Source organism: Falco peregrinus, chromosome 3 (genome assembly GCF_023634155.1).
Source record: "Falco peregrinus isolate bFalPer1 chromosome 3, bFalPer1.pri, whole genome shotgun sequence".
Classification (NCBI taxonomy): Eukaryota; Metazoa; Chordata; class Aves; order Falconiformes; family Falconidae; genus Falco; species Falco peregrinus.
Window position 1 is genome coordinate 73,465,208 of NC_073723.1, and position 23,003 is coordinate 73,488,210.

The 23,003-nt window shown below is 43.7% G+C and overlaps 2 protein-coding genes across 6 annotated transcripts in view; one reads left to right on the plus strand and one right to left on the minus strand.

Annotated features, from left to right (window-relative positions):
- Nucleotides 1–2,418, minus strand: part of GALNT12 (polypeptide N-acetylgalactosaminyltransferase 12) — a 49,739-nt gene extending 47,321 nt beyond the window's left edge. Inside the window, exon 1 of the mRNA XM_055800268.1 lies at nucleotides 1,888–2,418. Coding sequence (XP_055656243.1) covers nucleotides 1,888–2,276 — 389 coding nt within the window. The 5' untranslated portion in view covers nucleotides 2,277–2,418. The remainder of the gene's footprint in view (nucleotides 1–1,887) is intronic.
- Nucleotides 2,419–11,317: 8,899 nt separating this feature from the next.
- Nucleotides 11,318–23,003, plus strand: part of ANKS6 (ankyrin repeat and sterile alpha motif domain containing 6) — a 38,576-nt gene continuing 26,890 nt past the window's right edge. For 4 of the 5 annotated variants that reach the window (XR_008746506.1, XR_008746507.1, XR_008746508.1 and 1 more), the window contains exons 1-3: nucleotides 11,318–11,884; nucleotides 14,968–15,467; nucleotides 19,522–19,566. Coding sequence is in view for 1 of the 5 variants with exons in the window: in XM_055799981.1 (XP_055655956.1) it covers nucleotides 11,535–11,884; nucleotides 14,968–15,467; nucleotides 19,522–19,566 (895 nt within the window). In the remaining 4 variants the exon portion in view is untranslated. The remainder of the gene's footprint in view (nucleotides 11,885–14,967; nucleotides 15,468–19,521; nucleotides 19,567–23,003) is intronic. The other variant, XM_055799981.1, reaches the window with a different exon arrangement.

The following is a 23,003-nucleotide window of genomic DNA, read 5'->3' on the forward strand; positions in this document are numbered from 1 at the left end:
TGCTGAAATCTAGCTGAAGTCTACCATTGCTACTTATTTCCTACCACTGCAGCCTCTACCCATCACCCAAATGTTCATTAAAGATCATGAATGGTCAAGCATTACCAACCTCAAAATAGAAAAACCAAATCATATTTTTTCTAGACTTGACATTTCAACCTGTACAGCCTCTAATCTTACACTGAGGTGCAATGAATTTTCTATCACTACAAGCTTGGTGATACCTTATTCAGTACTTTTATTTTTTAACTTTGATCTCTTACATGATCTTGCTTAAGAGAGGTAGTTAATGACTTCATTGTAAAAGTGCCTTTAGGGAAGTTTTTTGACATTTGCTGTGTGAGCTGGATAGCTGTTCTGTGATGTTTCTGCCATAATTTAGATTTGGCTGTATGAAAAGGCATGAAGCACCTGCCAGCAGATACTACAACAGTACAACACAGCCCCTGCCTCAGAAGGCAATTATTTCTGAGAATATGTCACTGATGCTTTGCAATCCTTTTGTTTTGGATACATTTTGTCATTTCAACATCCAAATATTCAAGGGTGTGTCACTGTAGCAAAATCCATCTGCCCATTTACATTATTTTCATTTCAAGAATCTCCATACGTGCATCTGTAACGTCCCCTGCTCAACAGCTGTCATCTCCCATTTCCTCTAACATCCTGTCATAAAGAAATGGCAGGAGTCCAAAATAATTTCTTGAAATTATTTAAATTCCTCCCATAGAAAAGCAACTAGAACACTCCTTTTTAGCCTGTGGTCTACAGACTGCTCGTAAGGGGAGAACAGAAGATTATTAAGGAAAACAAGCCTACTGTCAGGCTCAAATTTATAATAAAAAGGCCTTGCATTTGCACTGCAATTTTTTGAGAGCTATCATAGGATTAATGTTTTAGATTCAGCACTTAAAACTAGGGTTGGGTGAACTACCAGACATGACACACTGATGTGAACTGAATGCACAGTAGAGACGGAGCCCTGCTTTTTCCACAGCTCTTTGCTACCACACCATACAAACCTGTTGCAACACTGGCGCTGTTACTCACAGGACAGCCCACGCCAAGATGAACCACTCAACTAAACAGAGCATTTGTGTTAGGCCAAAACAGTCAGACCCGCTGTGTGGCACTGACTTCACCACTGTGCCAAACTGTTGCCTGTAAACTATAATCATCTCACCGAATGGTATCTAATCCTTAGTTTACAGTTGCGCATGCCATCACCTGGCATTAATATCACAACTGGAAAGGTAATCTGTAAGTGTAAACTGACCCAGCAGCTAAGTATCCAGCAACAAAGTCCCAGTTCAGAAGAACGTTATGCATCTTTTGTGAGCATTTCTACATCGCTTCTGGTAAATCTGATGATAAAACAACCTGCTTTATACTGTGTAGCGTAAGACGCTTGAATACAATGCAAAGCTGAAGTCTGCGAAGCATAACATTTACGCTTTTTAAGCCTTTTAAAGCCGGGAGCGACTGGAAAGGTACGCTGCTGCCTAGGGACCTACGCCGGGGACAGCAGCCGCGGCGGCATGGCGCTGCTGCAGGGCTGCCACCACCGCCAGCGCTCCCGGGGGAACACCCCGCTCCCCCGCGGCACACAGCACCACCACGCCGCTCCTCCTGCCCTGTGGAGGAGCGGGAGCCAGGCAAAGTCACCGACGGCTTCAACTTTGTGAGCAAACCCTGTGATCTGAAAGCTTGTGGGCCAGGAGGGGGGTGTGCGTGCGCGTGTCTCAAGTTTGCAAAGCCTCCACGTTTCCGAGCGAGCTGCAGCTGACACGACTCCCCCGCGCCGGCCGCTGCCGCCAGCACCCTCCGGCTGGCGCCGGGGCCGGCCGCGGCGGCGGGGCAGCGGCAGGTGGCGCGGCGGGTACTCACAGCGGGTGCCAGCGCTCGGGCAGGCGGCGGTGCAGCGAGATGCGGTCGCTCAGGTAGATGTTGATCTGGTGCCGGCGGATGCTCTCCTCCTGGCGGCGCTTCTCGGCCGGGCTCAGCTCCAGCCGCACCGCCCGGCCCAGCTCGCCCGGCGCCCCCGGGTCCAGGGCCGGCTTCGTGTACACCGGCTTCCGCAGCAGCTCGGCGGCGGCGGGCGGCGGTTGCGGCGGGGCGCGGCGGGCGGCGTGGCGGGGCGGCGGGCCGTGCCGCCAGGCGAGGAAGCCGACGGCGGCCAGCAGCCCCAGGGCCAGCAGCGCGCCCCCGCCGCGGCTGCCCCGGCCCCGCTTGCCCCAGCACATCCCGCGCCCGAGGCGGCCGGCCATGCCGAGCATAGGCGGCGGGGCCGCGGGTGGCCTTTCCCGGACGCGGACACGGGCGCGCCTCCGCCGCGGGCGGACTCGGCGAAGTTCTCACGGACCTGCCCACGCCGCGCCACCGGCCCGCGCTAGCGCTGCCCCGCCAGGAAACCCGCCCGGCTCCTCCGCCGGCGGCCCCGCCCCCCTCCCCGCCCCGCCGCCGGCCAGCCCGGAGGGGCGCGGCGCGGAAGAGCCGCGCACGGGCGCTGCCGCCGGCGCCCCCGGGCGGGGACACGGCCCCGCCTGTCCCCGGGCCGCGGCGGGCCCCGGCAGCGACGCTCCTCGGTCTCGCGGTGGTCGGCAGGCTGCTCGGCCCCGAGCGCCCCAGCAGCCCCGGGGCAGGCACACGCCTGCGGCTTGCTGCGGGCCCTCCCCGGGGACACAGCCGGCGGAGCCAGCAATGGTCCTGAGCCGGCCCAGGGCTCGCCCGGCCGCTCCCGGGGCAGGGGGACACGGAGCAGGGCCAGCGCGGTGCCGCTGGCTGTGCGCTGCAGGGGTGTGGGGAGGAGGGAGAAGGCACGTCCCCCTGGTACACTTCGGCTGTCACCCTTCAAGGAGGAGGTGGTCTGGTCACCCTGATGCATGAGGGACCTTCACGAACGCGGGCAGGCAGGCGTGCGGCTGGTACGCAGGGGTACCCCGGCACGGGAAAGCTGGGCTGGCACAGGGCTGGCACAGCCGCAGAGAGCTGCTTGGGCCCTTGGAGGGACAGCCCCGAGGCTTGCTGTCTCCTGGCCGGGTAGCTGGGGCTGCAGGAGGACAGCGAGGGAGGTCACTTGCCATGGGGGGACTCGGAAGAGCTTTGGGGCTGAAGGAACAAATCGGTAGGAAACCAGGCTTCGTCCATGCTGCCGCCCCCAGAGCAGCAGGTGCTGCAGCAGTAACAGAATATGGCCCAAGAAGCCGTGGGAGGTAATGACAGGAGCTTCTGCTGACCAAAGCAGTGTGCTTGGCTGAAAAAAAACATGTCAGCCAATGTGGCCTCAGAGAAAGAAATCCAGGAGACAAGTGAAAATCCTGAATGTATTATCCAGATAACGGGGAAGTCCATTGCATGCCTTGACAGAATTACGGGAAAAAACACTGGCATTTAGTCAAAACTTTCTAATTCACTTCATACTCAACACATCCGTACTGCTTGTCCACCCCTAACCAGAACGCAGCCCCATCTGTCTGAACTTGCGATCCTGAGGCCATAAGATTACATGAGAATTTGTGATTCTGCATTTGAAAAGCCCTGATGTAAGTGTAACGTGAACTGATTCTGTTCATCTCCCAGGTTAAGCAGGAGCTGAAACTCTGGGTTTGAGGTGTCATTTGCTGTACGCATTTTACGAAGGGGCTGTTTACTGCACTACCCTCTGCTGCTGGAGGGCCCTCAAGATCAGCCCTGCCGAGGGCTCCGGTCACCCCCAGACAGGGAGTCCAGCCAGGTCAGCGGTACTGGGTGGTGCTCACCAGCATTGCTGACGAGTGGATGAAAACACGTCTGGCACTAAGGAAGGAGAACCTCATCGCTACCAGACAGGGTCACAGCACACAGCAATGGGCTGTTTTTACATGATAATAAATACTGTATGTGACAACAAACACAGAGGCTGTCAGCTACTATGGAGGCCTTGCTCTGGACAGAAGGGTGCTGAATAATAATGAGTCACCCTGGTGCTGGCCAACTAGCATAAATGAAGTAGTTTAGGTGGATTTGCAGATGAATGTGTGTGTATGCATACATATAATTTCATTATTTCTTATTCAGCTGTACAGTTACCCATCACAGATCACTATATATGCATAAAATCTAGTTTCAAAGCATACATACCATCTGGAATAACTTAAGCATAATACTAGTAAAGTATGTGTGTCTAAATATGCATTGTAGGCAACTACCAAGTACCAATACGCTAGACATGAGAACATGCACTGTATATAAAGAAAGCCAAGCCTAGCAAGCTTTGAGTCTGAAGTTAGGTGGCACTAGTAATTGCATGCCCAGCGATTGCATTGTCTCCTTGCTTGCCATTCTTCCTGAACAAAGGAAGCCCAACTGGTGTCATTGGTATTTTGTTTATAGCAGGAGTTCCCTAGTTTCTGGCCAGGGCATGAGGTAAACCCTAGAGATACAGCCAGGATTTCTGGAACACGCTGCTGATTTAGATCTGGTTGTCTGGAACAAATATTCTTGGGTTTTTTCCTTTGTGTAAGGTTGCAAATTACTTAGAATAGGGCAACAGAAACATTAAGCATGAGGAGCCCAACAAGGACTTCTTGGCATGAATCAAAAGAGAAGGAGATCATCCTGGACTCCCAAAATAAATTATTGGGAAAGACTGGGAAGATGTAAAGAGTAAAACGTAGGACTGAGTGTTTATTAAGAACAGTGAGAAAGAAAATAGGAGAGTTCTGCTGAAGGGGTTCTTAAGTATTAGAAAAATAACTATTTTATTTAAGTATTTTAAGTATTATAGCAATATGGAAGAAACACAAGAATGTGATCACAGGACTAAAACAAATTTTAAGATTAAAAAATTGGAAATTGAGAAGAGAATGCGACCAGACTGCAGGAGGCATGCTGCAATCAGTGGCAGACAGGGTAAGATCAGACAAGACTGTTGAAGATAACCAACATAGCTTCCTCTCAGTCACATTTTAAAAAGGAAAAAAGGGCTTAGAGGAAAAGGTAGGAGAGCATCAGCTTGCTTCCAGAGAAGCAAGAAACGTTACAGCTGGTAGGAAAGTAAGGGAGGTGGCTCTTCAGTAGTAATAATGCCCTTAGAGCAAAGTAGCTGAGAAGGTGTTCTGTGATCATCATTGCAGTGAGAATGGAAAGTAACACCAGTAAACGGTAGCTCCCCAGGGGTGATGTCCAAGCACATAAATCTGAGGAAATTCAGCAAAGGAAAGTACCATAATGGTGTTAATGCAAAAATCATTAAGAATAAATCAGTTGCATTCACAAACAAGTTTGAACGAGATGTAAAGAATGTGAAGTCAAAGACACTTTTTCTAAACCTTTTTAAAAGTTTGTGGGGTTCAGTTAAGATCAGAAGACTGAAATTTCTGCGCTGAAATATTTAAAGTACAAAAACTTCTCCTTTGTATGTAAAAATAAGCCCCAGAGAAAAAACAAAAACAAAACCAAAAACAACACCGACAATTAATATGGCAAATTAGTTTCCTGCTATCCATAAAGCTTGTAGCAATGTTTTCATGTAACAGTTCCTTTTAAGCAATTCTGGTGTTTTTTTCAGGTTTATTAACAACAGAAGTTAAAACAAATGGTTTTGAGATTTTTTTTAAGGATTAGTCAGAATGTTTAGTGAGCTATAAACTCCATTACTTCAGGAATTTCAGTCAGAAATAAGTAGAGTAACTGGACAAGTCATATAAAACCCATAATTATTTATCTAGAAAGATCTATTGTGCCCTCAGTCATCATAAAACAGGAGATCGGTGGAATAATTAATACATTTGAAGAATTTATTTTTAAAAAGTAAAATTGTACTTTTTCACAAAAAAAAAGAAACAAAATATTAACTAAACCTTTCAAAAAGCACTAAGAGAAGATGACTAAAAAATATGCAATTGTCCATAAGGATTTACATTATAGCTAATGTAAAAACTGAAATTAAGATAGAATCTGTTGCTCACTGAAATATCCATTTGAATTGCAGACAATATTTAGTTTACCTAAAAGACATAAGCTTATTGAAGACTTGGTCTACAGGCAAGGAAAAAAAGTGGTAAGTAAGGACGAACTATTTTACACATCTACTATTATTTAAAGTTATTCTGTAGTGGTGACATATACATAACAGAAAAAGATAGAGGTATTATATTTTGCAAAGCTTTAAAATATACCTCATCCAGTGTTTTCTTTGGATTTTTTTTTGTTAGATCTGCATTTTGTGTCAAAATAAAGCAAAATTCTAAAATAGAAATGGGGTGTGAAGTATCAGCTGATAGAGACTGCATTTAAGATAAACCTGAAATTCAAATATTTTCCTAAATACATACTTCCAGGGGAGAAGAAAGTGACAAATAATGTATTCCAAAACAGCGTTCCTAGTTTTAGTAACAGCCAACACTTACATATTCTAAAAAAAAAAAAAAAAGGGGGGGGGGGGGAGTATCAGAGGAGCATGATGGACAAATTTGCAGATAGATAGGAAATTTGTTCAAAGAGAAGATTCAGACAAATTACAAAACATACCCACTAGAGACAGCTTTGGACCTACAGGTCATTGTGCACCAATTGCTTTACCTGGGCATAAAATAGCATTGCCCTGCTGAGAAACAGTCTTCCCTACCCCACCCCCGTCCCCCCCAGCTCCCACCTTGGCTGCTCTTTCTCTCCTTATCAGCACAACTGTACCTGTATTTTTACAATATTATTATTCAGCTCATTGTCCTACCAGTGCCACAGGTTTTTTTATTCATGTGTTTGTGTTGACAGTGTCTTTATTTGAGACAGCTGCATAGCACAAGCAAGACATGAAATGTGCTGCACCCCACTTTCCCAGCTGCGGGGTGCCGCAAGGGTAGGTTTTGAGGTCCTTGGTGCTTCAGCCGGGCCCCTGTTTTACAGGGTGGGCTTTGGGTCAAGAGTGAAGCTGGATGCACAGTCAGAGGCAGAGCGTATCAGGAGTTTAGTCGAGAGGAAGAACAGTGGGTACAGTGGCCTAAAAATAAAATAGATTAAAAACAGCGTCTTGATGAGTGAGATAGAAACTGTCAGCTATTTCATGGATCTTCTATGAGACTGAGGAATGCTGTGAGAAATTTTCATACTGACGTGCTAATAAAAACAGGCAGCATTCAGTGGATTACTTGGGCAAGACCTAATCTGTACCAGTTTGCAGACTCTCTAGTACATGTATGTGCGTATGCATGTCTGCATATATAGATACACATACACGTACACACACATACAAAATACCTTGTTTAAAAAGTTATATGCAAGCTAGGATAGCTTAAAGGTAGGAAGGATGTGTATGCCAAAGGCATTGATTGGTTATGTATTGCTGGTATATAAATGTTCTCCTTAGCTAAAGAGCAAGTATGAACTACAAGCAGTAGAAGAGATGTTGTAACATAAAGGAAGCCACAGCTAGCAAGCTTACAACAAAACTGCAGTTCTGTGCACAGAACATGGTATGATGTGACACGTTACTGAAGGTCTGTTATATTGGAAACCTAACTGATTTTTCATATATTCTTGTGCAGACACAGTGAATCAAAATACTGTGTTGCAAATAATTTTTGAAAGTTTGGTCAAAATTATGGCTTATTCTGAAAAATATAAATGAAGCAAATTCCTCTGAAAGTTACAGCAGCTGGTTATAGTAGACAAAATAGAGACCAGCTATATATACTGTGATTACAATTCTGAACCAAGAACTCAAGGGCATATTACGTGGTGGAATTCTTAGTCATCCTATGCTGTAGGCACTTACAACATATTTTTTTTTAGTAATTTTTTCAAGGTTATTTCTGTTTCTATGCCTGAAAGGACCGAAGTTAATGTATACCAGCTCTGGGGGCCCCAACATAAGGAAGACATGGACCTGTTAGAACAAGTCCAGAGGAGGCCACTAAGACGATCAGAGGGCTGGAGCACCTCTCCTCTGAAGACAGGCTGAGAGAGTTGGGGTTCTTGAGCCTGGAGAAGGGAAGGGTCTGGGGGGACAAGGGGTAGTGTCTTAAACTGAAATAGGGTAGATTTAGATTAGATATTAGGAAGAAATTTTTTTACTGTGAGCGTGGTGAGACACTGAACCAGGTTGCCCAGGAAGTTGTAGATGCCCCATCCCTGGATGTCTTCAGGGCCAAGCTGAATGGGGCTTTGAGCAACATGGTCTAGTGGAAGGTGTCCCTGCCCATGGGAGGGATGTTAGAATTAGATGATCTTTAAGATCCTTTCCAACCCAAACCATTCTATGATTCCATGATATATGAATTGAATGATACTGGAGAAGCATCTGCTTTTCTATGATGGTATTTCTAATATATGTCTGCCTTTCATTAAGGCAGAGATAAAAGTGTTCACACCAAACACATGCTAAAATTTTCAGTTTTCTTTTTCTCAGAAGTATGACTTCCTTGTGATTAATATCAGCAAGGTTTTACAGTAGAAAATAAGCCTTTTACTCCTTGAATCGCCATGAAAATTGAGATGCCATCATCCCCGGTCTTCATAATGAAGACTATGACTGAGTCAGCTATGTCTAGTTTTCTGGATTTCTTTGGAACAGTTTCCTTGACTACTTGCATTTTTCCCTTTCTGAGATGCTTTTGATTATGATACTGATTTTATAGTCTTCATTATTATGTGATCCTGAGTTATATATGAGGAAGAAATTTTCTTGTGTGTCATGGTATAAGGATATGTCCAAATATGTTACATCCTATTATTACTGTAAGAGCAACAGAATTTCTTGTTATGTTACCTGGCCGATTCATAGTTCTACATCACTGCACATTTGTTGTATTATACTTTACTAACTGCACAGTTACATTAAATGCCATAATGGTTTCCTAGGCTTCGTTTTGCAGATGATGAGTTCTGTGTCTTGGAGAACAATGACTATGTTTCTCTCCTTTATGTCACCTTGTATTATGAGTAGCTTTAATAAAGCTTACATTGGCCCATTTACCTCCCTGCTGGTGTTTTGATATCATTTGCAGTGGAGACTTCCGTTAGGAAAGATTCACAAATGCTGACGTCACATGTTTGCTCTTGCCTTGTCTGTTCTGGTTTTTTTTGGTGGGCCTGTTCTGTTCCTTGTACTTTTCTCATGTCCTTTACAGTAATTTTTCCATCCATCAGGTTTTTCTCTGCCACTTCAAATTATTTTCACGTCAGAGCAATCTAACACTGACCTATACAAATTAACGCATCGGTGACAGGAAAGATTTTCTTGTCAAAAGCAACACTGTTTTCACTGACTGGTCAAACCAGATGCAGTTTGGACAAACCTTCCCAATAACTAATGCACAATTTGCACTTGAGAATCTTGGTTGTTTTTTTTCTCCTGTATTATCTTCAAACCTAAGCCTTCTCTATCATCCTACCCTAATGAACAGTTTGAAAGGGTTAGGCTGATTCTTTCATTGGTGAAGAAATCGAGTCCTGTATTTTCCAGAGAGCTTGGTACTACATCAGCATGAGAATATTCTATAGCACTTCATTCATTTCAGAAGAGATCTGATTATTTTTCCCTTGCCTCGTGATGTTTTGATTCTCAATCAGAGACAGAAATCACTGTATGATCTTATCTGTATGAAGGCCTAGGATGCTGACTGAGAATAGTAATGACCATCAGATGACAGCAGCAGAATTCAGCACAATTTCCTTGCTCATTTTGTAAATCTCAACAAATACTTCCTATTGCTTAGTTATGAGTTTCTTAAAATAAGACTTGCATATTTTGCTGTTAGCTTCTAATTACATTCATGGTATCTTTGTCTGGAGTTTCAAATCATTAGTAGAATTTGATAGCGTAATCACCAGCTACATACCATAAATTTGTATGATCAACATGTTCAGTAGCTTATCTCAAAGATCAACTGGAGTGATCCTGTCACTAATTTGACTATGTCCAGGCATGCACTTTGATATGGTAAGTATGACCCAGTTTTCTTCAGTCATGAATAATATATTGCATTAATCACTCTTGCCATTTGCTTCTTCCAAACTCTGAAATCTACACGCAGTGAATTACACCGTCCAGGTTTATTGGTGATGGCAAGCTCCTCATACCATCGTAATGTAAGAATGGTTGTACTGGCTAGACCAAAAGTCTACCTAGCCAGGCATCTTTCCTGTGATGATGGCCACTATAAGCATCTTTATGCTTAAGGAAATTATTTAACATAAATACATTTCATATTCATGTATTTTTTTGTATTTTACATGAGTTAACACATGGTATATGAAGGAGGAAGGATCACTCAATAATTACCCTGTCTAGGGATTTGTCCTGTTCCTTCTGTAATGATAAATTTGCAAAGGTGTATTTTTTTTCTTTGCTGTGAATGGTACTCTCCCAGAGGACTGGTTTAAGTGGCCATAAACACAGCCAGAACTCTTGGTTGCTGGAGTCTTTCTCAAAGTGTAACTTGTTTAGCCCTTTGCCATGATGGTCTGGCAATCTGGATTTGCAGGTGGACCAGATGCAGAAAGCCATATAACTTGGAAGATATGGATGCCAATGCCTCAAACCAGGGGATGGCTTCCTTTTAGTGGTGTTTGGTGGTTTCACTACACTCCCCATAGCCTCTCCTAGTCATCTTGTCCCCAAAACCTCCACCACTGTAGCAAGTGCCATGTTCTATTATTGAAGTCACCGATTTTTATAGATAATGACTTGCCCAAACATACAGGGACAGGACACAATTATTCTTAAGTGGCTGGTCAACTCCAGTTAAAGAATTACTTCATCGGTGCTTTATTTTTTCCCCTCGCTTTATATGTAAATCAATATAACCTGGAAAAGATTTCAAGTTGCCTGGGAGGCTGAAGCTGAAGATCACAAGAAATCCAAATTTTATGCTTAAATGACTAACTGATCAGTGCTCTCAGGGGGTAGGAAATGTGTCGGTTGGGGAATGACTCAACTGTGAATCCTGTGTCTCTGTGACAGAAGAGGCTGGTTTGGAGCTGAAAGAAAGTAGGAAGGTGTAAGTAAGGCTGAAGTATCGTGAACGCAGAGTGGGGCTGACAGAGGGACCACGCTAGGCCATAGAAATCCCGTTGTGAAGCGAGAAAAAGGGGTTACTGCGTCGGGTAAGAGGGAATACGCCCTGCAGCCCTACAGGCAAGGCTTGCTGCGATGACCACAGGCAGAAACACACACAATGCAGAGCCGCTTCTTTGTAAGGGAGTCAGTAATGGTAGCGGGAACGCGGCAAGGCAAACGGCGGCAGCCCGGAGGCGAGTGGATGACAGGAAGCACCTGGGGAAGGGGCAGGAGCTGTGGTGACCCAGGCGCTGGCTGCGACGAGGAGCGGTGACACCGCCGCCTCCCGCCCAGGCGCGGCGGCCCCTCGCCGGCTGCAGCAGCGTGGCGTGCGGCCCAGCCCGGCTTCCCCTCCCCGCCGTGTGAGAGCGGCCGGGGCGCAGCGGCCGCCCTCGGCCGGCCTCCTCCCGCCGGCGGAGTCCCCTCCTCCCGCTCCCTTCCCGGCGGCCGCCGAGCCGCCGGCGGCCGAGCTGCTCAGGGCTGGCCGGCGCTGCCCATGGGGGAGTGCGGAGTGCCCCCCCAGGTCCAGCTCTTCCTCCGCGCCTGCGAGCAGGGCGACTGCGACACCGCCCGGCGCCTCTTGGGGCTGCCCGGCGGCGGCACCGCCGACCCGGCGGCCCCCTCCTCCTGCGGTACCGAGGAGGCGGCGGCGGAGCCCCGCGGCGAACCGTCCGCCCCGCCGGCCCCCGCCGTGCCCGTGGACTGCACGGACGAGGCCGGCAACACGGGGCTGCAGTTCGCCGCGGCGGGGGGCCACGAGCAGCTGGTGCGGTTCCTGCTGCGGAAGGGGGCCTCGGTGCAGAGCAGGAACCACTACGGATGGAGCCCCCTCATGCAAGCGGCCAGGTAGGGGAGGGATCGGGCCGGGCGGGGGGGTTGTCTCTGGCCGCCATCCCGCCTCGTTGCGGGGCATCGGCCTAGTCAGCTGCAGGGCGGGTACGCCGCCGCCGCCAGGCTCCTCCGCCCTCAAAATGACACGTCCCGGGCCGGCGGAGGGCGCCCGGGAGCGCTGGGGGCTGCAGGCGGGCCGGCGTGCGGGAGAGCGGGGGCAGCCGCCATGTTGTAGGCCGCGGTCACTCACCCGTGTAGCGGCCGTTACCCCGGGGGCGTCCGAGTGGCCACCTGTTACCTTCCCGGGGGGGTGGGGTGGGGAGGGGTCGTCGAGGTTAAATCTGGGTGAGTGTTACGCTGGGGCGTTAGGTTTTCTCTTTCCATATTGAAGATGTGGTAATCGAAGCTGTTCATGCTCTCTCTTGGGTATAGCCAGTGCAGAATCCCAGAGGTAACATGAAAACACTGCTCCATCTTTTCCTTCTGTGGAAATAAGATATGCGCATGCCCCTAACTTTTTCTGTCATATTTTTTGGTGTGTTTGTGTCTTGCCCTACCTGTTGAAGTGACCTCAGACGTAAAACATACTGAAGCAGAAAGAAAGAATTCATTCCACTTGGCTTTTCTGTGTTTTCCTAAGTGGGTTGCTGGAGGATATGGATAATCATTGCTGAGGCTTTTAATGACAAAACTGAATTGTTTTCTGCATCAGTGGTGCTGCGCTTCATGTAACCCACTGCTGGGTTGTGGGATGTCCCCGTATCGCTGATGCTGGTGTTTGTGATTATCTTTACATATACAAGTACCCCTCAGGTTTACAGGGGTGTTTTGCAAGGTTGGAGGGCAGCGCTTTCCTATAAGAATTGAATGTTTGAGAAGAGAACAGTTTCTTGGTGGATTTCCACCCCCCCACCCCCCCCGTTGGTTTACAACAGATTAAAATACTTGGAAGGAAAGAGTCTGTTTCAAAGTCAGTGTTTCTCCTTTTGGTTAAAGCCCATAGAAAGTTCCCAAAGAATGAGTCACACAGCTGGTTTCCCAGTAAGAACAAGGAAGACAAGGTTCAACAGTTTTGTTATTTTATGAAGGTTAAAAAAAAAAACCCAAGGAAAAAAATTGCAGAAACACTCTTAGATATTTTTTTCCTTAATGAAAACCGTACGCTCATTCTCTAAAAACAATAAACTCAAATCGCTATAGCCCTGTCACTGTTTGAAAGAAATTACTTGCTGCCATTTGAAAAGTACTGTATCATTGAAGCCTGGGGAGAAAACATGGAGTGGAAGAGCATGTTTCTTTTTTCTTTTTAATGGATAACTAAAAAGGAAACATAGTCTTTGTACAGACGTAGGTTTCAAACTATGTACATGTTTTTCTGGCTGCGGTTAGTCCTGTTGAAACTGGACAGGAGATACATATATGCATAAAATTAGTCATGTACAGGAGTTGCAGGCTCTAGTGAGGTGATGGAGTGAAGGCTACCAGGATAGACCTAGGGACTAGACAGGTCCTCAAAGCTTTAGCCTGCAACTCTGTACTTCGTTAAAGGAAACTAGGGGTCTTGTGTCTGCTTTAGTAGTGTTCTTTGGGATTTCCTCGACTAACGTTTGCTTTGCTGCAGTGTAGAAAGTCTGCTTCCAGGATCAAAGTTTGATGGTGTTAAACACTGCACAAGCACACAGTAATGTACGGTATCTGTGACAAAAGCCCAAAGTACCCATCTTGTCAATCTGTTATGTTTATTGAAATGTGGGATTCCTCAGCAGAAGAATGGTAAACTGTTTCCGTTTTCTCATGGTTAACTAGCTGGTTGGGTGTATGGCTTTCATGACTGTCTTTTGTTTACTGGCAAACTACCAGGGCCTCTGATAGTCAAGTGGTATCAGGGCTGGGTTACGGGTGAAACTGGTGTCAGAGTTCAATACTCTGACAAAGTTCTTTTAGATACTCTACTGAAGGAGGCTTTAATACCAAGTTTCTTTATTGGAATATATTTGATGTTACATAGGATTTTAGTTTAGCCTAGTGATAGAGCAGCCTCCTGAAATCATGACACAAGCCTAATATAGCAGCCAAAACACACAGTTGAACCCAAGACAAACAGCACGCCCATTAGTAGTCCCTGTATGCTCACCGTTATGATGCTGGTCATCCCCAGTTGCCAGGGAAGAATATGTGGCTGGAAGCCAGCTCATGCCCCATGTTCTCTTCAAAATTTGTTTTGTTGGGTTGCTCAGTTTTGGTGCTCTGTGTTGGGCTGAGCTGTGTAGACACTTCCCCTATGCTGGTCTGACTGACTCAGGAGGATAATAGTTTTGATTGTTTTAGGGAAGGCCATTCACACAGACAGTTGTCCCACTCTGCTGATAGAGCTGTTTCTCTAAAACAAAGGGTGCCCTTCAATCCCTTTTACATTGAGAGAAGTTCAGCTTAGTTTACAACAGCTGTCGTCACTGGCTGTGCTCTTCTGTTCTGAGCTTTGTGGGCACATGCCTGCCTTGCCTGAGCCTTCTTCCATTGTGGGGGTACATTGATAGTTCACAACTGGAAAGCAAGGGATGATGCAAATACAAAGTCTGGCTATCCAGTTCATGAAAAGGTCTTTTTTGTTTTCTTTTTTTTTTTTTTAGCATTGACCCTTTGAAGTAGTTTTTATTCTACTTGTTCAATAGTAATGAGGGTGCTTAATTAAGATCTCTGCAAATAAACTGCCTTTGATTCTTGAATGTGATACAGGCCTGGAAATAAGAGGATGAAAGTGACACTGTGGTTTATAGAAGTTACATGTTGATGTTATGCAGTTGAAAATGAGGCTAGCACCTTGCTGCTTTACCAGAACATCCTTTTAAATAGGTGCCTGGTTTATGAGCATGGTCACTGGTACATGTGGAATGGTTTATTTTACAGTTCTCAGCTGTTCATTGCTCCCCTCCAGTAAGGTGACCACTGTCACATTCAGTGGTATGTGTGTAGTCCCTCACAGTATATTAGTCAGTAGATTTAGTAACAGTTTTCTGTGTTCAGAGTATGTCGGTTTTCTTTTGAGAAGCCTCTGCCATCCAAGGTGTTAATTCTCCTCCTTACTTCTTTCTCTCAAGGTTTGGACACATAAGTGTGGCTCACATATTGCTGGAGAATGGTGCTGATCTCAATGCACAGAATAAGTTAGGAGCCAGTGTCCTCACAATGGCCTCCAGAGGTGGCCACGTCAGCATGGTGAAATTGTTGCTGGAATCTGGAGCTTTTGTAGACAATTATGATCATTTTAGCACAAGTGTGCTTAACAGCAGCAGAGATGAGCTTCCTGATATCACTCCACTAATGGCAGCTGCTCAGCATGGACACGAGGCAGTGGTACATCTGTTATTAGACTGGGGAGCGGATTGTAATTACGCTGTGAAGACTATGGGTTGGAGTCCTTTAATGCTGGCCGCTGTTAGTGGAAAGGTGAGCTTGGCACAGCAGTTGATGGAGAAAGGTGCCAATCCTGATCACCTGAATGTACTACATAAAACACCTTTTGAAATCTCTGTTGGCTTCAAACACAAAGACATGAAGGACTACCTGGAATCTCTCACAACAATCAGATCCCAGACAGGTATGGAGCATTAGTTTTTTTGTTTCACTTTCTTGAAGTTTTGATTGTGTATTTAGAAATCGAAGGAGTTATTTTGTATGTACATGATGTTCTTTATAATTTGTAACTAGACTCTTGAAAATGTTGGAATAAGTACACCTACCTCAAGTGCGGGAGGAATGCACAACTTCAGCAAGTTATCTCCACGTTAACGTGACAAGATCCCTGTCCTGCAATAAAAATAATGTGAAACATTTTAAAGTATTTTAAATGTTTACTTTTAAACCACCCGATCCAGTTGCTCATTTAAGAAGAAATTACAAAGGCCTACTTGAAATCACAGTAAAAAAGGGACATAAAACCCCAGGATATCACAGAAAGGATATCATAGACTGAGAAAACCTGAGAGACTGAAGAAGTTGAAAATGTCTGGTTTCATGAGGAGGTGATTAAGAGGTGTGATTAATAAAGTGTCCACATAGGGCACAGGATGCCCAATACTGGAGGGCCTTTTTATGTGGCAGCCAAAGAAAAAAACTGTGTTTAAAGTTAGAAGAATTCAAATGGGAAATAAGACACTATATTTTGCAGTGAAGCTTAGACCTGAAGTGACTTAGTAGAGGTGTAATCAAGGGTTAAATGCCTTTCGAAACCTCCTGATTGGATTGTCTTCACTTGGTGTCACATATAAGGCCTGTGACTTGCAGAAAACCAGATGAGGTTAACCTAACATTTTCTTCTACCTCTCTCTGAATATGTGAAACCTCCTCAGAGCCCTTTGATAGTGGAGTGTGTATTCTGAGAAAACCAAGTATTAATGTGAATGAATAACAAGTCGGCATGTGCCCTACTTTTATGTTCCTTGCAGGAGATGGGAATACTTAGTTGACTTCAGGACTTAAAATTTATAAGCAATCTCCTTCCTTCAAATGAGAATATGCCTGTTTATGTGCACACACACAGAGTAGGCACACACACTGTTTGTATATGTACAAAACTAGATTAAAATAACATTATTTCAATGCAAACCTCAATTAAAATGAAGTTAAGAAATGCTGCTTTTATGCTTTTTAATTTTGTCTTGTAATTTATTTGTTATGTGCACTGAACGAGACAAGTGATAAAGAGGCATTTTGTGACTGTAATTAAAGAATGTGCGGTGGTCATGTAACTTTAGCCATGAGCATGGAAGGGTGTAAGAAATCCAGGATTTTGTAGGCAGAGGTAGTATCTTGTACTAGGGAATCTGAAGGCTTAGAAAGATGTGAGCAAACAGACTACAAATTTTTCCTTCAGTCTTAACCTGTATGTCCAGTACCATACACTCAACCCAAAGGAAAGAGTGGTATATTGTCTGTCTTTACCAGTAATTTTCCATTTTTTAACTACTAAGCAAATTTGTATTCTGTTGACAATTTTTTGGGATGTAATTACCTAGAGGTTTTGTTTTTATTGAAGATAAAGGTTAAACCTACTTGCTGTCACCTGCCAGTTTGAAATGTTAATGAACTTAGGTTTTAATTTTTTTTTAGTTTTTACTTATTGCGGTTATCACTCCCACATATTTTTCTACATTAGCTTTTCTTTCTAGCCGGTTCTATGAAATAATATTAAGAATGTCTTATGCTAGTTTTGTTAAAGTATTGTGGATTTACTTCTCTTCCCTTCTTCAGAAGTTTATGCTAACAAAAATACATTAAATCTGTTCCTGAAATCAGGCAGTTTGATTTGGACATCATGTTGGACATTTGAACATCAATAAGTCATTACAAAGATTGAGATCTTACTTCTGTATGTGGCTGTCTGGGGACACTTTTCGAGATGTTTGTTCTTTATGATGAAGATCAGTGGTGGGAGGTGCTTAACAAGACAGTTTGGAAGAGCTGCATCTGGATTCTTCAGCTTTGGAGTTCTTGGCTATGAAGTCTAAGGATGTGGCTAGCCTAGAAAGAACCTTTTCCAGGTGCTACCGCCCACCCAGCCATGGTGGCAGAAAGCCTGTAGAGTAGAATAGCCCACTGTAAGCTCTTTGCCACTTATAATATGAGACAGGCTTATTTAAATCTTACCTAATTATGTCTACATTATACTGCCATATGGACATGTCCACAATCCCCAAAATTCTTGGGTTTTATTCACATTTGGTGTCATTCTTGCAGGCCAAGCTTCTCTGATACTTTCAGAAGCAAGGACAAAAATCTGACATTTGTTTCTGCTTTGGAGAAGGTGTTAACTTAGATGTTGGCTCATAGGTTAAGTTGGAGCTAGGGCTTTCATACAGCCATGCTGCCAGACAGAACCGGCTGACTGTAGACATTTGCTCATGATCAGTCTCTGAGGAATAGACATCAGTCAGTTACAGTACACACAGAGAATCAGTGCAGTTCACTAGTGCAGTGCTTTATACCTTGCCCATACAGTGCACATACAGAATGGATGTGCAGGCAGAGTTGGCCTGATTGAAAGTCTTTGTATTCATATAACATAGGGTATTGAAGAAGTCTGTTTAAGCTAGGAGAGTGGATTAAAGCAGATGAATGTTCCTATCACCTCTGCTGAGGGGGAGTTTCCATCAGCAGAAGGGTAGTAACTAATAGGGATGAGGAGGGGTAAAAATGTTAAGCTTCCAGACAAATTTCTGCATTCATTTTTGACCATAGCTTCAGTCTCCTAGCACTGAAGTCTTGTGTATTCTGGGAAGAAAAACCCCCACCCTTTCTCTTGTAAAGAAGGCAGCAGAAAAGGAACTTGTCTTCTGATCCCATTGCCATAGATAGGGCAAATTGCATCCCAAAAGAAAGCAACTCTCTTTTCGGGGCTGTTTTCAGTAGCAAAGTCAGAACTAACCAAAATGGCCTGGGTGTTGCCTGTGTTCTGCCTCTGTTCTTGCTTTGGCTTACCTGGAGGAACCCCCTTCCTTCTGGCATCTCCTTGTGGTCTCCTGCTCCCTGAGGCTGCCTTTCGTACGGGCTTTTCACATGCCAAGTACAGGCGCTGGTTGTCCTAAACAACTCTTTTGAAATCAGTTTTCTAATGGTGAGCTCATACATAGTTCCTTCTGTAAGAGCAGTTTCTGAATCAGGAGAAAACGTAGGACCCACTGTTCTCTTTCCCAGTCTTAAATAAAAGGTTCTTATGGTTTTCTAGGCTTTTGCTCAGCATTTTCAAATTACTTCATTTGTAGTCAAGCTATGAAGATCAACCTTTTATGTATTACCATAAAAAAAGCAGCATCCAGCTCAGGAAATCTCTCAATGTCTCCTTGTTTTCCTTAAAATCTTTTTACCCCATTGATTCTGTAGTGTCAGTAGTGTTCTGGAAGATGGAAAAGGATATATTTTTCTGGCTTGAGTGGAAGGTGCAAAATCATGTCACTATTTTTTCCTCATCTTACATAGTATCAGCAGTTTCAAAGCACTTTGAAGACGTGAAGGGAATGATTCTTCACTAAAAATACTAAAAATTATAATAATTGCTGTTCTTATTATGGGGATGGTGATCTGGGAGTTGAAGGATATTGATTAATGCACAGATACCAAGGTGTGTAGTTCAATCATCCCTATTTATTTTTGTGACCTTCACAAATTAACCTGGTAATACTGAAGAGGAAAAAAAAGTGGAACAGCTTGTAAAATTGTAAAACTCCTTTTGAGTCACCTTTCAAAATAATCCTGTATTATTTGAGTGTTTGCAGTTGTACAGAGGATTACACCAGACCACAGAACCATCCTGTGGTTCCTTAATTGATATTTTAGTCTTCCAGGCAGGAAACACGAAAGTTTCAAATACAGTCTTCTGATAGAGAATGGAAGTTAAAAGGCAAAAGCCTATACTGGTGCTTTATTATAGTTTGTATATTATAGTTAGCTCTGCACAGAGAACCATACAGGTGAGTGATTCTTCACAAAGGGAATAAACAGGTTATCAATGCTTTCTTTGTTCTTATTAAATGTATGTCTAAATGTAACTTTTATAGTACCTTTATGTAAATTTAATACTTTCTGCTATAAAAAAATTACTATAATTTTTTTGCTTTTTTGATGGCTGCTAATGGAAATATTTATATTTTTCCCAGATACAGAAAAGAGGCAACCTGATGTCTTTCATGCTTTGAAATTGGGTAGGTACTGAGAGGATTCTTGCGCTGTGTCCAGTTCTTGTAACTTCAGAGCATGTTTGTTTACTAATATGGGAAACCAAGACATGTTCTGTTTTTACATGTGACTTTGTTTTTTCCTTGTTCTTCTTTTAATTTTAAAAATACATTTATGTCTGCAGTTTATTTTCCTTTACGTTCCAATATGAGAAAATCTTTATCAACTTCTGGTTGTGCCCTTTATGCCAAAACGGTGTTATGTTGTAGTTCCAGTTACTGCAAGACCATGCTACCTTTAATATGATTTTTTTTTTCCTTCCTCATAAACTTGAAGTATGAAAACAAAAGTGCTAGTTGGTGCAAAGAATATGCTGGCTTCTATTCCACATGAGCATTGTAATTGCTCTTGAAAGTTGTCTCAAGAAAAGAGTAAGTGTCTTAGATTTTGCCTGTTCTCCCATGACCAAGAGTGACTTCCATGAGCACACAACTGGTAAAACTCTTCTGTGGCAAACAGAAAGAGCCAGTGCCATCCTGTTGATTTATTGTTCCAGGCTCCTGGTGGATGGCAAGCTGCTTTCTGGTTACCTATTTCCCTGGATTTTCCAGCATAGGAAAAAGTGCTGAAGTGAAGGGTTTGGCCTGAGACTTGCTATCTGATGGCTTTGACATGGGAAATGGTTTTATTCAGTTTTTGTTTAGGTTCCTGATAATGTCGCAGGTCAGAAAACTCCACACTGTTTGCAATCTCTTTGACAGGTTAGAGAGATTCAGTGTTTGAACCTTACCTGATTTATAGTTGGTATTTTGACTTTTAAATGTTTTCAGCTATTTGATAGTACATTTAGCCTATGGCTGGCATTCCTACCTATGTAGACAGTCTGAAAAAAAATAGTCACTCAGTAGTAAAGCAAAGTTCCTGATTGATCTATGTAATATTTATTTATTTTTAATATTGGAAGATGTAATTCCCATATGAGATGAAATCTTATGTTTAATGAAGTCATGATACCTAAGGGGGAATCACTTCTTCAGTCAGCGTGCCCTTACTTGGGACTAAGATACCGCAGACAAAGAGAAAACTTTGGTAGTACAGCCTTGCACGTGCAGTGGACCGAATCCTTACTGTTGCTGTGCTTTCTGTGTCTGTGGCATAGAAAATCTGATCATATTGCTCTGAAAGCTGAGTCTCCCCCTCCTGCCTGTGATACGTGCATACAGAATAAGTAAGGTTTAGAGTTGAGTGCAGCTGCCCCTCATTCCAGCTTTTTTGCCCATGTACCTACTCCTGACTGTAACATAATAGTAAAGCCTTTGGTGTGGTTCACCTTCTTGCTTTCAACAGGGACCTGCACCCTGAAGAGACCTCTGAGTTAGCAACTTCCACAGTTTCTGATGGATCTTCTTTTTGTTATTATTATTTGCAAATGAGTGGATTTTGTGAAGGAAAATCCATTTTTTCTGAACATCTGTCCAATTGGATTTCAGAAATGCATCTTTATATCAACAATTATCTTGCAAGTTTTATTGTTGCTGCATTCCTGTTGAGAAGTTAGAGGTGTGTTTTAAATGGTTAAGCCTGGCCTTAGTGTTCAGTTCATATCCTGAGTTTTGTACACCAGTGTAACAGTTGCTTTTCAAGTAACCATTGTAAGTCATCTTCTAGGAGCTTCAGGGTTTTCAGGCTACCAGACCTGGAAATGGGCAGACATAATAGTGGACAAGAAAGAGGTGATAGGCAGCAGTACCAGGAGCGCTCTCTTAAATGTCAACTCTTCACACGTAAGCTGCCAAAACCTCTTCCTGAGAAGGCCTCAGGTCTGTTAGAGAGTTCATCTGCCTGTTTGCACTGCTGTGACTTTTAGTTTGAGATTTAGAAATGTTAGTGCTGGGTCAGAAGTAGTCTTAGTGGATGAGCCAAATGGATATTGTGTGGCATACTCCTTTTGATTTTTTCTGAAATACTTGGCTACAGATAGCAACGCTGCTAAAAAGCAACTCAATAGGTTAAGAAGTGTCCAGGCCAGATTTCAAACAATTGTGGAATCTCTGTAGGTTCCAGGGTTTCTATTTAACAAATTCTGTGCTGCCGGTCTGTGTTAAAGCCACCTGCTGCCTTTTGCTAAACAGGGACATAAAAAATGTAGTCCTGTGCTTTTGTATCTTCCCTGTTCCAAGAAATTGGGTGGGTGTTGGTTTCAGCAAGTGCATTCAGCTGCCTGCAGGGTTTGTCTGGGGTTTTGACTGGTTTTCCAAGGAAAGTGTTCATGCCTATGATTGAGTTGAAGGCAGCCCATGTCTTGAAGCAGTTTACCATCTGAAGGTTTTTTTTAAAGGTGAGATTTTTTCCGTTTGCGTGGCAGTTGATGACTTGCTTCTTTTTACTCTGTTCCTGCAGCGGTACGTATTCGGTCACAAAGGTCTTTTTTTTCCTGTTAACTTCTTGCCTTCTTTTTCCTGGCATATGTCATCAAAAAAGTAAGGGAGGTGGGTGAGCTTAAGATCTCTGCTTAAGATAACCCTATCTATGTCATACATTTTTAAAAACTGCTTGTTCCTAGTTCTACTAATATTTAGAAAAAAGCCCACAACTTAGTTAAAATATGTTCAGTAGCATATTTTATACTGCTTTTCGTAATCTAGACATGAACTTGGTGACTGCCAGCCTCTTCATATGGGAACCTGAACATTATGTTCAAGTTTCAAGAACTAGAAAGATGACAGGAATAACACGTTACGCTTGAGCAAGGAGTAGAGAACTTTTGCCTTGGAGATTTAGTTTAAATATTGGAGGCAGAATTAAAAAAAACACTTTCTGAATATAGAAAAGTTGAGGACTGGAATAGATAAATTCCTTGGGAGGTTGTGGAATTGTATCAGTAGAGGTTTTTAGAATCAGTGAACCACCTTTGAAAGGACTCACAGGTTAGTGTGACACAGGGTGTTGTTCTGCCTACTTAAGGCAAGGGGTGGCCTCCACTATCTTTTGAGTGCCTTTGTACCCACTGTCTTTGATTCTGAAATTGTTGCTTGCTGTGATTTCAGCCTATGGAAATGGAACAGGGATCTTCATCCTGCTGAAGCACAATTCATAGTGTCTCAGCCTCGTCAATTTTCCTTTCATGACATCATCTTATGACAATTTAATAGAAATATTGCCTACTTGTGTCTTCACATGTGGGATGCACTGCAGTTTATACAGCTATTAAGCTTAGTTGTTCATTTTAGAAAATGATTCTTGTAACGGGATTGTACTATAAGTGTACAGGTAGGGAAAATGCGGGAAAACAGTGCCTCCTGCTTATGCCACAGTTTTATATAGCCTGGAAGACCAAAGATCAGTACAAATATATTGCAGTTGCTCTAGTACTTTATTTTTTCTGTTTTAATTCCACTACATGTAGACCAGTGTCAGCAAAGCAAAATACATATTAATTCAGTGGCTAAGCAGTTCTCTGTTG